We start from the raw sequence: 12,710 nt of genomic DNA on the forward strand, positions 1-12,710 counted from the left end.
GTCATTTTTTCTACTTCAAGCATGGATATATATATATATATATTCCTGATTGCATGCCTGTTGAATGTTTTTTACCACTGCTGTCATTTATTATTTAGCAGTTTTTCAAAGTAGTCACTCCATACTTCAGGGATATCCTTTCCTCCAGTTTTCATGTCACCTTTGCCATCTCTAATTCTTTTTATAGCACTCTTCGTCCACTTCTGAGCTTCTTCAACAACCTCCAGAATATCTTGCCACCTTCTTGATATTTATTTTCTATGTTCTTACCAAAATCTTCCCATGACTTTTGTTTAGCTAGTTTTACACAGTGTTTAGCTTTCTTACATTTGTCTCTGTATTCTCTAAGAGCACAACCTGACTTATTTGCCAGGAACTTTCAACATGCTTTCTTCTTTTCTTTCACTACTATGATGAGCACCCCTTTACTTTTTCACCTTAACACGTTCATAGCCAATATCGCGTGCTGCGTGTCCTCACCCGCTGGCCGATCACGCGATATCGCGTGGTGCGAGTCCTCACCTGTCGGTCGATCACACGTTATCGCGTGGCCGTCGCTATCGAGTTTCTAAGCAGAATAGTATAGCGGCCACAGCGAAACGGCACGTAATATTTATATTGGCCACTAGGGAAGGGATTGACTCGTGGAGTGGGGATGGCCGCCAGCCATTGTCTATTATTTATGTTAGCCAGTGCGCACAGTGGCGGCGTTCGGACAAGGCGACGATTTTGTTTAATTATTCGTTGATTTAGCGTGCTTGAAGTTTGGTTTTTATTTATTTTGAGTATTGTTTTTTTTTTTTTTTTTAGTAAGCTCCCTATAAATGTTGATTTTTGATAATTATTTTTTTCTATTTCGCCACACAAAATTCCAATTTTCAGCTTGGCAATGAACGTGTTAAAGGTCAAAACCGGTCTGGGTGGTGACCCTTGCCATGATGCAAAGCATTATACATGTCTGTAAGGATATGTGCTTTGCATTATGGGATATTAAGGCAAGTGATGTGAAGTCATTAGCTATGAGTTGTCCAGTCATGAAGTTACTTTACATGTAAACTTTGTTTGCTTACACTTGAATAAAGGATTAAACCAAGAATATAATTTCTTGGCATCTTTAATTTATAGTATAACCAAGTGGAAACACTTTCAACTTCAAAAAAAAAAAATAAATAAATAATAATAATAAGCTCTATCAAATCAGGTTTGATTTGATAGAGCTTATTATTGGTCTCTATACCATGATAGCTGCTTTATCCTAATGTGGCTTGGAATCCAACAGAAGCATACATCCCAGTGTAGAAAAGGTACATGGTGGTAGTGTATTTAGTGGTTCCTATGCTATGTTGACTACCTCAATATCTAGAACTTGTAAGAGCTTTTATTTGCAAACCAAAGAGTCTGATGGTCTGCAGTAATCAGTGCAGACCATCAGTCTGTAGTGTTGTACAGATTTTCCTCATTGTGGATGAGAAACAGGTAGCCACGTGCAAAATGGTATGACAGGGATTTTATTTTACTGCATATAACAGGACAGCTATTGATGTCAAAGCAACAGAAGTGATTCATTTTCTCCAACATAGAGGCAAGGAACATGTGAAGTTCAAAACGCCCCAGTTGCAATTCTAATAGCTTGATAGTGGACAGGGTGTAGCTATTGTATGGTACTCTCCTGGCAGAAGCATAGCCTTGAGAGGGGAGACCAATAATCAAATTCTGATCTTATCAATGCCCTATACCAACAGAGCAAAGAATATCGGTCAGCACCTACAAGAGGTGGAAGATGGGGTGCAAAGGATGCTTTTTGCTATACACACTTATATTTTGCAACTGACTTACATGAGGGAGGAAGGTAAGTTTATTGTCATATATGTACTTCTTCAAGAAGTTGGCAACTGGGATTAATGTTTGTTCTAGTCAGAGTTCTGGGTCACCTTGAAAACCACATCCATGGCAAAAGTACACACAAACTGCCTTATGTTGTGAAAATATAAACTCATTAATAAGTGCTGATTTCTAGATAGAGTCAATGGCTTGTTGCAGTGATCTTTCTATGCCCCTCATATTACATGAATGACAGAAGATGGTAGTCATCTGCATAAAGGGCATTACTTACTGTTGGAGGAAATTGTTCTGTTATCAAGTTGACCTTGATTGCAAAATATGTGGCACTTAAAACTAAACCTTGTTATAACCCTTCCTTTTGAGTATATGGTTGGGAGAAAGCTGTTCCCAATCAGACTTGTAAGATTCGGTTTGATAGAAACTTCTTTATAAAAAGAGTAGATTCCCTCTGAGGCCAAAATTGTGTAGGTCTTTGAATATTCCAAGTCCAAGCAGTATTGTAGGCTTTTTTCCATATCAAAGAAAACTGATACTATATGGTTGTGCCACTTTAAGGACGGCATCTCAAATGCCTCTAGTGGGACTAGATGATCAGTAGTAGAATATTTTCAAAAGCCAGATTGTGTTTGAGAAAAAAAGTTGTTTCTCTCCAGTGTTAACATTTTTTTCCAGAATCTTGCACAAGCAGCTAATCAGAACAACTAGACAGTAGTTATTTGAGGATATTGGATCCTTCTTGGCTTAGGAAAGGCAATAATAATTGCCTTTTGTCAGCTACAGCAGAATCTGCTCATTGTGATAGTGGATAACATCGATCGGCTATTGTTATCAAAATCAATCAGTCCCAAAACATACCATTTAAAATGAATTAAAAATAATCCATCTGTTATAATCAAAGTTCCAGTTATTGTTATCAAAATCCTCGAATGTTTAGCCTTTTGCATCTCAGAATTAAGAACTTTAAGGGTTAATCAGGAGAAAATTTGACAAAGAGCATTTGTTGAAATCTGACTTGTGTTAATCTTCTTTTAATCTTATTCTTCCATAAATCTTATATCGTCCAGGCAAATGCAGGTGGGCATAAATACAGTTGAATTACGATTTTTTGAGTTTATTTTCATGCTCTCTTTCAGTAAGTGAATTTGACTAAGTGGTCACTGAAATAGCCCTTAGCATTATGGCAGAAGCAAATAAAAAATGTAAAGATTTATCTTTTCAAGGAAAGCATAGAATTTTGGAGTGCTATGATAAGTTGCCCAAAATAAGACAGCGTAGTGCAGCTATACATTTAAAAATTTCACAACCACTCTTGTGTAAGATCTTAAAAAATAGATCAAACATTGAAACTTCGGCTCTTACTAATGAGAACATGGATCAGAAGAGAGCCTGATCTGGTAAGGAAACACAAGTTGAATCAGCATTAAAAATTTGGTTTAGTAATGTTCGTGGAAAGAATGCTTCGATTAACACGTTCATTGCCAAGCTGAAAATTGGAATTTCGTGTGGTGGCCAAATATTTTCTACTTGATAGTGACGTCCACGCGATAACGCGTGATCGACTGTCTGGTGAGAGCTCGCATCACGCGATTGGCAATGAACGTGTTAATGGGCCTTTGATGCATCAAAAAGCAAAACTTGCAAAAACAATGGGCAAAGAAAATTTCACTGCAACTGATGGATGGTTTAACAGGTGGAAAAAGTGAGAGAATATTGTGTACAAGCACATTCATGGTGAAGAAAAAAGTGCTGATTTTTTTTTTTTTTTTTCCAGCTGATGCATGGCTTAAGAGTGAGTGGCCAAAAATTATTGCTGAATATTCTCCTGAGGATATTTAAATGCAGACGAAACAGGACTATTTTTGCGCAATGCCTGAGCATACTTATTTGTTTAAATATGAAAGTGCTGAAGGATTTAAATCTTCAAAAGAGTGAGTGACAGTTCTTTGTTGTGCTAATATGAAAGGTGAGAAATGAGAGCTCCCAGTGACTGGACAAAGTAAAAAATCCTTGGTGTTTTAAAGGTATCAAAAGTTTTCCTGTTGATTACTGTTCTAGTACAAATGCTTGGATGACTAATGCTAATTTCAGCAATTGGTTAGTTAAGTGGGATCTTCAATTAAAGCAAAAAATTGTCTCGTTAGTAGAAACTGCACTGCAGACAAACAATTTATCATTAAAGAACATCAGAATAATCTTCTTGCCTTCGAACACTACATCGTTAATTCAACCATGTGGTAATGCATCACATGAGCTTTTAAAGCTTATTATTGTAGGAAAGTTTGTGCGAGAATTACAGCTGATATAAAATGAACTTAATATAAAGCCTAATCTGATGCAAGTGCAATTGCAAAAAAGATTTCCCTTCTAGATGCATTGCATTTGGTAGCAATGTCATGGAAGCAAGTCTCAGAGAAGTCTATTGAAAACTGCTTTCAAAAAAAGATGGCTTTTTTAAAACAAACTCTGAAACTCCTTCTTCCAAAGAATTTGAATATCTCACAAATGAAATTTTTGATAAAACCCCAGACAGTATGTCAAAAGAAAAATTTGAGAATTGGTTGGATATTGATAACAACATTGAAATGGTGGCTATAATGACAGATTCGGAAATATGTCAAGCTGTTTCCCATGAGAAGTTTAAACTAGCAGAAGAAAGTGAACCTAATATAAGTATATAAGAACAAATTTTAGAAGCTCCTCCAACCAATGCCCAGATGCAAGAAGCTCTACTAATACTTCGTCACAGTGTACAACAGAGCAACAAACTTTGAAAGGCATTATGAGTATGTGCAATTTATTCATGAACTACTAAATTAAAACATATAACAGACAACACTAGATAACTTTTTAAAATAAATTTTATGTTTTAAGTGGAGTGGAGGTTTCTGTGGTTTAGAAGTTCATAAGGCATATTCCGGTAATTGGACCACATTTTTTTTATTAAGCTAAAAGCACCATAAAGAAATAAAACCCGACAGTTTTGTAAGTCGTTTGACTTACATCTTCAGGGGTAAAAGGTAACTTAAAGTTTAAAACAACAAAAAAGAAAAATTAATAGTTCATACTATACAGTTGTAGCTGTCAGACTGTTCATAAAATTAAAAAATCGGAATGCAGATTCAAAGCAGTGCTAAGTTTAAACGCCCCTAACCAGCCACGACGTCTATAGATGTCGAGCTAAATCTGGATACGAAGCTTTAAAACCCATTGAATAACATGGATAAGAAGTGCAATCTGGTGTCACTATTTCATCCACATTGGCCGGTAGGGAGGTTAAACAATGCTGGATGATGCCACGTTCTGTTGCTCACGTTCATAATGTCTGAGGTCTGACTGAGGTATATTTTTTATCAAAGCTGACCAAACTTGGTGTAGAATTAAACCTTGGTTTTTATTGCATTGTACTGGAATTCTAAGCATGTTTGCAGCTTCTTTAAATTTCCTTATCTAACAGTTTTTTTCTATATAAGACATGTTTGTTTTCTGCCAGAGTACATTGTGGCTGGTGGAAGTGGTATGGAAAGCTAGATCTGATTTGTGTTCTCTTCTGTTTAGTATATCCTTTTGGTGTTCGTTCATGCGTATTTCCCCAGATCATCCTGCCTGTCCTATGTAGCAGATGCCGCAAGAACAATAAATTTTATAAACACCTGTGGTTTTTAAAGGATGATGTGGAGGTTTCGGGGGATATAGAAATCTTGAAATTTTTTCAAGCGGCAGAGAGGCTACTTTGATGTTATGTTTGTTTAGTAATTTAGCCATCTTGCCTGTAATATTCTTGATATATGGAAGCGAGATAGCATTTTTGAAATCTTGTTTCTGTGAGATGCTTGTAGGAAGTGTGTGGAGGATTTTTTCGATAGTCTTGGGTTCATAACCATTTTTTTTTTCAGGATCTGTGTTAAATATTCCAATTCTTCGTTTCTCTGTGTTGGAAATATTATAAGCTCTGTCCCTCAGAGTTTTTATTAGACCTATTTTTTGTGAAGTGGTGGTGTGAGGCTGCATTAAGAAATCTTCCTGTGTTGGTGGGTTTTCTATATATTGAGAAAGAAAGTTTATTATCTTTTCATTAACTTCTAATAAAATGTCAAGAAAAGGAAGTTTTCTAAATTCTTCTTGTTCTAAAGTAAATTTTATATTCTTATGTAAATTATTCAGGTAATCTTTGAATTCAGGTAATGAGTTCATCTGTTGTTCCTGGCCATATGATGAAAATATCGTCTACATAGCGTTGCCAAATTTTTGATTTTTTTATGATAATTGATTAAAGCATTATTTTCAAAATTTTCCATAAATAGGTTAGCTAAAGCCGGAGAGAGGGAAGAGCCCATAGCCAATCCTTCTTTTTGTTTCCAAAATTTGTCTCGATACATGAATAAAGTATTATTTATACAATGTTTATAAAGATCTATGATGTCCAGAGGAAAGAGGTCTTCAAGGAGATTCACAGTTTCGTTTCTTGGAACATTTGTAAATAGGCTGATAACATCCAAACTTGCTAAGATGTCTGAAGGTCCAATGTAAATATCTTTTACCTTCTCGATAAAATGAGCACTGTTCTTGATGAAAGAAGATGTTTTTCCTGTGTGAAGTAAAATGATGTTGGTGAGATGTTTTGCTGGTGAGATTATCATAAAAAACCAAAAATTTGGCAATGCTATGTAGACGATATTTTCATCATATGGCCAGGAACGACAGATGAACTCATTGCTTTCAAAGATTACCTGAATAATTTACATAAAAATGATGTTGGTGAGATGGCATTGGATGTGTTATGCTCGAACATGTTTGAAAACAATGAATTTGTTGCTGTGGGAGGTATCTTCAGAAAATACCTGAAGCTTTCTTCTGAGATTCTTTGGCTACTGTGCAGTCATCATTCCACCATTGGAAACAGACTAGATGTTTCAAGAACTGCAGCTGTGGCTGATTGTGTAATACACTGTCACATGATCCACTACATCACTGATAGCAAAGGAGATGACCATCGCAGAATCAAATTTTGCTAATAATGAGGTAGCCAAGTCAGCTTACTCAATTTTCCATAGTGACATCCATGGAGTCGCCCATGTAGAAAGTGATCACTCCCATCTCATCAGTTTCCCACATAAAGAGTAGGAAATGTTAGGGTGAGCAGACAGTTAAGTCGAGAATGTTTGGGTAGGCATATGGAAGAAAGTACTCCTTCCTGCATTTAGGAAGAGGAGATTATTGTTACTGAGCATGCTCAACAATTCATCTGGTGATGTTTGTTCAAGAACTATCCCACAGTGTTGTGTCCATTTAAATCTCTCATTAAAAGTAAGAAAAATGGTAACTATAATATAACATCTTCGATATCATCTTGAGAAATAAACTGCTTCTACGCTGCTGTTTAGTGCTATTTCCCGGAAGGGAATGTGGTTGCCCACAGGGATGGTGACTTCTCCATAGGCTGATTCATCCCCTATCCAATCCTTACAAATGATGGTAACATTACAGAATGTTGGATCATTACTTGGCTGCATGTATGTTTCTTACAGGCTAAATGCAGGAAGGGAATGTGGTTGTCCACAGGGATGGTGACTCCTCCATAGGCTGATTCATCCCCTATCCAATCCTTACAAATGATGGCAACATTACAGAATGTTGGATCATTACTTGGCTACATGTGTGTTTCTAACAGGCCATCATACAGAAGCATACTGATTTAAACTTCTGCAAGAGAGAGTCTTGATGTTTTGTCAGAATGTTTTCATTGTTTCTTTTTTGTGGGTTATAATATGGCCTAACAGAATGAGGAAAAGCTGGTGTAGTAGGAAGTCAACTGCATAAATTTATATGGAATGGGGGAGAGAGAAATAACTCAAAAAAAAACTAGCTGTATGAGCTAGTTTTTTTGAGTCATTTCTTTGAACACAATTAGCTGTGTTCAAACCCATTTTAACTTATGGATCAGAAAAAAAACACTTGATCAAAGATATGCGAGTTCTGAGAAAGATTAGGGGAGTAAACAGATGACACCAATGGCAACATCATATTAAAAACTAGAATATTAGAAGGGTACTTGAAAAATATCTCAAGTTCCCTCCTAATATCCTGGGAATCAACAATTCATCATGTCAGGTGGTATGGTCACTTAAACAGAATGGGAGAGGAAACATTAGCAAAAACAAGTGTTTTTTTGTCATAATGGTAAGAAAAAGACCCTGAGGATGATCTAGGTCTAGTGGATTGATATAGCAAGATGTGCCTTAGAAGACAAAAACATAAGATCTGATGATGTTGCAGTCTTTGCGGATAACAATTAATTTGGAGGAAATTTGTTGATTTTGGAAATTAGTAATGATCTAACTATTTCATGTAGTATTATCATAATATCCTGTACACCACCCCCCTTCCCGAGGGAACATATCAAGAATTTGATGATATACATTTTGTTTCAAAGGAGATATTCATAGTCTTCTACATAAGGTTTTTGTCATATGATATTTTGCATAATTTAAGATTCTCTGTAGTAAAATCTACTTGGAGACAAGAACAATAGTATGATCATGACAGGACCAGGAACAATTCATTAAATGGAAGAACTGTTTAAACCAACTGCCAAGTAAGAGTCTATGCCAAGGATCATTCTTTATGGAAGTTTTCTAAAGAAAAGTAAATCGATGGTAAAACTTTTATACTGAAGCCTGCTAAGGTAGAACATGTTTATCTTTTTCATTTCAAGTTAGGAAAAGAGATTCCTCTTTGAAGATGGATTATTTTTTGAATTAAAGCAAGGAATTCACATTTGAACTGAATGCATTATATATGACTACCTCTAACTGTACTGTACATATAACCTTTCAGATGCAGTATACATACTAGAGTGGTCTGAAATGTTCTCGGCCTAGCAATGAAAAAACAAATTTATAACTTCAAAATTTTTTTTATTTTTCAACATAATCTCCCTTAAGACTAATACATTTATTCCAGGGATGCTCCACCACCATTATCCCATCCCTGTAGTGGTTCTTAGTAAGATCTGAAAAATCACCTCTTGATTCAAAGAAAGACGCTGACCAGCAAGGAAGAGTTTTAGTTTTCGGAAGAGAAAGAAGTCAGATCGAGCCAAAGCTGGGAAACAGGGTGGATGTTCCAACAATTCAGTGCAGATCCCTTAATTTTCCCATTGCCAAAACACCTTTGTGGGCAGGTGCATTGTCCTGATGAAAGATAATTTTTTCTTCTGCAAACTGGTCTTTTCTCACGGATTTTTTTGTCTAGTCTGGTTAAAAGATTGGAGTAATATTCCCCAGTTATTGTTTATTATTTTTAATAAACAATGCGATGCCATGACTTTTCCTGCTGACAGAACTGACTTTGTCTTCTTTGGCGCTGAACAACCAGCTTCTGTCCACCGTTGACTGCTGTTTGGATTCTGGTGTGTAATGGAGAATCCAATAGTCTCATCCATAGTAATAAATCGATGCAAAAGAAATCAGTTTTATTCTTGTTAAAACGCTCCAAGCACTGTTCAGAGATTTTCATGCAAGTGCGTTTTTGATCTGCTGTGCAAAATATATCTTACCAATACCATTTCATGCACTTGATCAATGATTTCGGGTGTTGTTACACTTTATGGACGTCCTTCACATGGATTATCTTCAAAATTTGTACAGCCACGTTTAAACTCAGCAGCCCATTTATTAATTATCGAAAATGAAGGAGAAGAGTGCCCATAAACTTTTATGAACTTCGAATGAATTTCTTTTAGCATTAAACCTTCTTTCACAGAGAATTTTATAACTGCATGATACTCAATTTTATCCATTTCAAGGGATACAGACAACACTTTTGCTACAGATGTTACAAGTGTTCTCTGCCAACCTGGCAGAGAACACTTGTTTTGCTAATCTTTCTTTGCCCATTCTGTTTAAGTGACCATACCACCTGAGATTAGCTCTGCTAACGCATTCCTGGATGCTGACAATGTCAACTTCTTTCCTAATATCCTGGTTTTTAATATGATATTGCCATTGATACCATCTGTTCACACCTCCAATATTTCTCAGGACTCTCATATCTGCGGTCTCTAGTCTTTGGTCAAGTGTTTTGCTTCTGACCCAGCTCTCAGATCCATAAGTTAAAACTGGTTTGAACACTGTCTTGTATACACCTAATTTAGTTTCTGACTAATTTCTCTCTTATTCCATATGAATTTATTCAATTGACTTCCTACCATACCAGCTTTGTTGATTCTGTTGTCTATTTCCATATTTAATTTACTATCTTCAGCAAAAATCGTGCTAGGTAGCTGAAATGTTTTACTTGTTCCACAGGTTCTCCATTCAGAACACAGTTGATATTTTCAACGATTCTACCTATTTTCATTGTCTTTGTCTTTTTATTACTGACCTTCACACCATATCTATTACAACATTTATTCAAATTTGTCAGGGAATCTTGCAAACTTGTAGCGGATTTATTCAGAAGTATAACATCGCCCGCATAAAGCAAAGAGCTGACATTAACATCTCCAATTCTGATATCAGGTTTAATACCACTTTCCTTCATAATGTGATCCATATAGATAATAAATAAGAGAGAATAATGTACATCCTTGTCTCACACCAGATTTAATATTAAACCATCTTCCTGTACTTCCTTCAAACCTAACTGCTGACTTACAACTCAAATAAAGACTAAGCATTGCTTGATATAATGCCCCATTGACACCATATAACTGTAGTGTATTGAATAGCTTCTCTCTTGGCACCTTGTCATATGCCTTTTCCAGATCGACAAAACTTAAATACAGATCTTTGTTACATTCCCATGCTTTCTCAACTATTTGTCGTAAAGTGAAGATCTGATCCTGACAGCCTCTATTTGGCCTGAATCCAGCTTGTTCTTCACCAAGCTTTTCTTCCACAATTCTTCTCAACCATTTCTCAAGTATACTGGCATATATCTTGCCCGGAACACTCAGTAGGGAAATAACTCTGTAATTCTCACATTCAGTTTTATTTCCCTTTTTATATATGGGTACTATTAGAGCTCTACTCCTATTTGTCAACACTACTTTCTATCAAAATTTCTCTTATAAATGAATCTGTTATTTGTTAAATTTCCAACATTTGTTAGCTTTCACATTTAGTCTTCCAAGATAAACAAACTGCAACAATCTGCTTACATCTTCATCTTTCTGTGGTTATAAATTTAATTCTCATAATTCCAACATATTTCATTCACTCCTTGAGGTTACCTATCAAAAAATGAAGCTGTCCAAATGCACCAACTTTCTAAGAGATCCAAAGACAAAGAATATTTATCATTCCTGATGATAAGATGCGAAATCTGAGAAACTGGTTGAGTCATTCACAACATATGTCATTTAGGTTTGGAATATTAAAAACTTTTCAATCCTGCAAATTTCCTTCATATACATCTATTGGTTACTTTCTTTATATTGAAACAAAGATATTCTTCTTAATTTTCAATTTCTCTATATATAATGAAAAAAATTCATTCATGACACCAGATAGAATGATGCAATAATTTCAAGACAATAGGTTTTGCTTTGTTTAGTAATGATGTGCACTACTAATTCCAAATATTTTAAGCTAAAGTCCAACTTATGCCATAAACACTTTTTGAAAGGAGTGATAAAAGAGAAATACTTTAGACAAGAGATAGATTTTAAATAACAAATGTCAACTTTGTCTTCATTGAGTTTTATTTTCAAAGCAGTCATCTCTTGTAAATGGAGCATGTTTCCGAAGTCATGGAACAGTCAAAAACAAATGTTAATTCAAATGTTGTAAGTGAAAACTAGAATTAAGAAGGAAACTAGACAAGAAATGTGTTTATGTAGAATTCTCTTTATTTCCTTATTAAAAATTATGATTTAAATTCTTGTAAGTGTAATGGAATAGGGTAAAACTTTTCTTGCAATTAGGAGGATACCACAAAACTTACTGTGGGCACATGAGGTGATATTTCTTTTGGACAACGACGAACAAATGACTCAAATGCTTGTAAACAATATTCCCGCAACTCATCATCATCAACTCTACAGTATTCTACAACCAAAGGCATAACTCTTTCTAAATGTTCTCCAAACCTATGACCTGCCTGCCTACTGAAAAATATAAAAAATAGATTTATAAATTATGTTATTTCAGTAGGAATAGTACATGCACTAAAAATATAGAATAAACTGTATATTCAAAAGTTATCACAAACATTTAAATAAAAAATGTACTTATTTTGAGTAAAAAAATTTAAAGGCATGTGGGCTAAATTTATGGAGTTATTTGAATAAAAACAGCTATAGTTCTCAATGATGAAATTAACAGAACATAGCATATTTACCAGGTAAATGTGTGTATTCAAGATATGCAATTCATATTATAACAAGTTCTCAAAAATGCCTCAACATACAAAGCAACTTGCCTCTGTGTGACATCGGTATACTAGTCATTATTATGATGTACAAGTAGATTATGTACCAACTAGTTTCACGCATTAAGAATCAGCATCTTTGCTTCTTCAGAATAGTAGATTACGAAAGTACTAAAAAGAACTGAAACAAAAGTCAGTAAAGCATTAGAAACGATCAAAACAAGGCCTGTAATGAATGGCAATTACTGGTACTTGTTTTCATCTTTCTTTTGATGGTCTCTGTGGATATTCTGGAAGTAGTTGTTGAAGTTGAATTCTAGCATGTTAGGTGATCTGATTAATGATTTAAGATTTGGAAGGATGGATCCATCTTCCCAGTAACAAAGTTGAGGATTTTGGATGCAGTTGTATTTTCAACAGCAACTTATGGATGCAAGACTTGGAACCTAAAGAAGTCAGATAAGAAAAGGATATCTGCTTTTGAAATGTGGTGTTAC

General features: G+C 35.2%; 1 protein-coding gene across 1 annotated transcript in view; it reads right to left on the reverse strand.

Moving 5' to 3' along the window:
* Positions 1-12,710, reverse strand: part of Cand1 (Cullin-associated and neddylation-dissociated 1) — a 414,848-nt gene that overhangs the window by 256,350 nt on the left and 145,788 nt on the right. Inside the window, exon 9 of the mRNA XM_090392833.1 lies at positions 11,788-11,950. Within this exon, the coding sequence (XP_090248959.1) occupies positions 11,788-11,950 (163 nt within the window). The remainder of the gene's footprint in view (positions 1-11,787; positions 11,951-12,710) is intronic.

Source organism: Typopeltis vanoorti, chromosome 5 (genome assembly GCF_054136105.1).
Source record: "Typopeltis vanoorti isolate ZY-2024b chromosome 5, IOZ_Tvanoo_1.0, whole genome shotgun sequence".
NCBI lineage: Eukaryota > Metazoa > Arthropoda > Arachnida > Uropygi > Thelyphonidae > Typopeltis > Typopeltis vanoorti.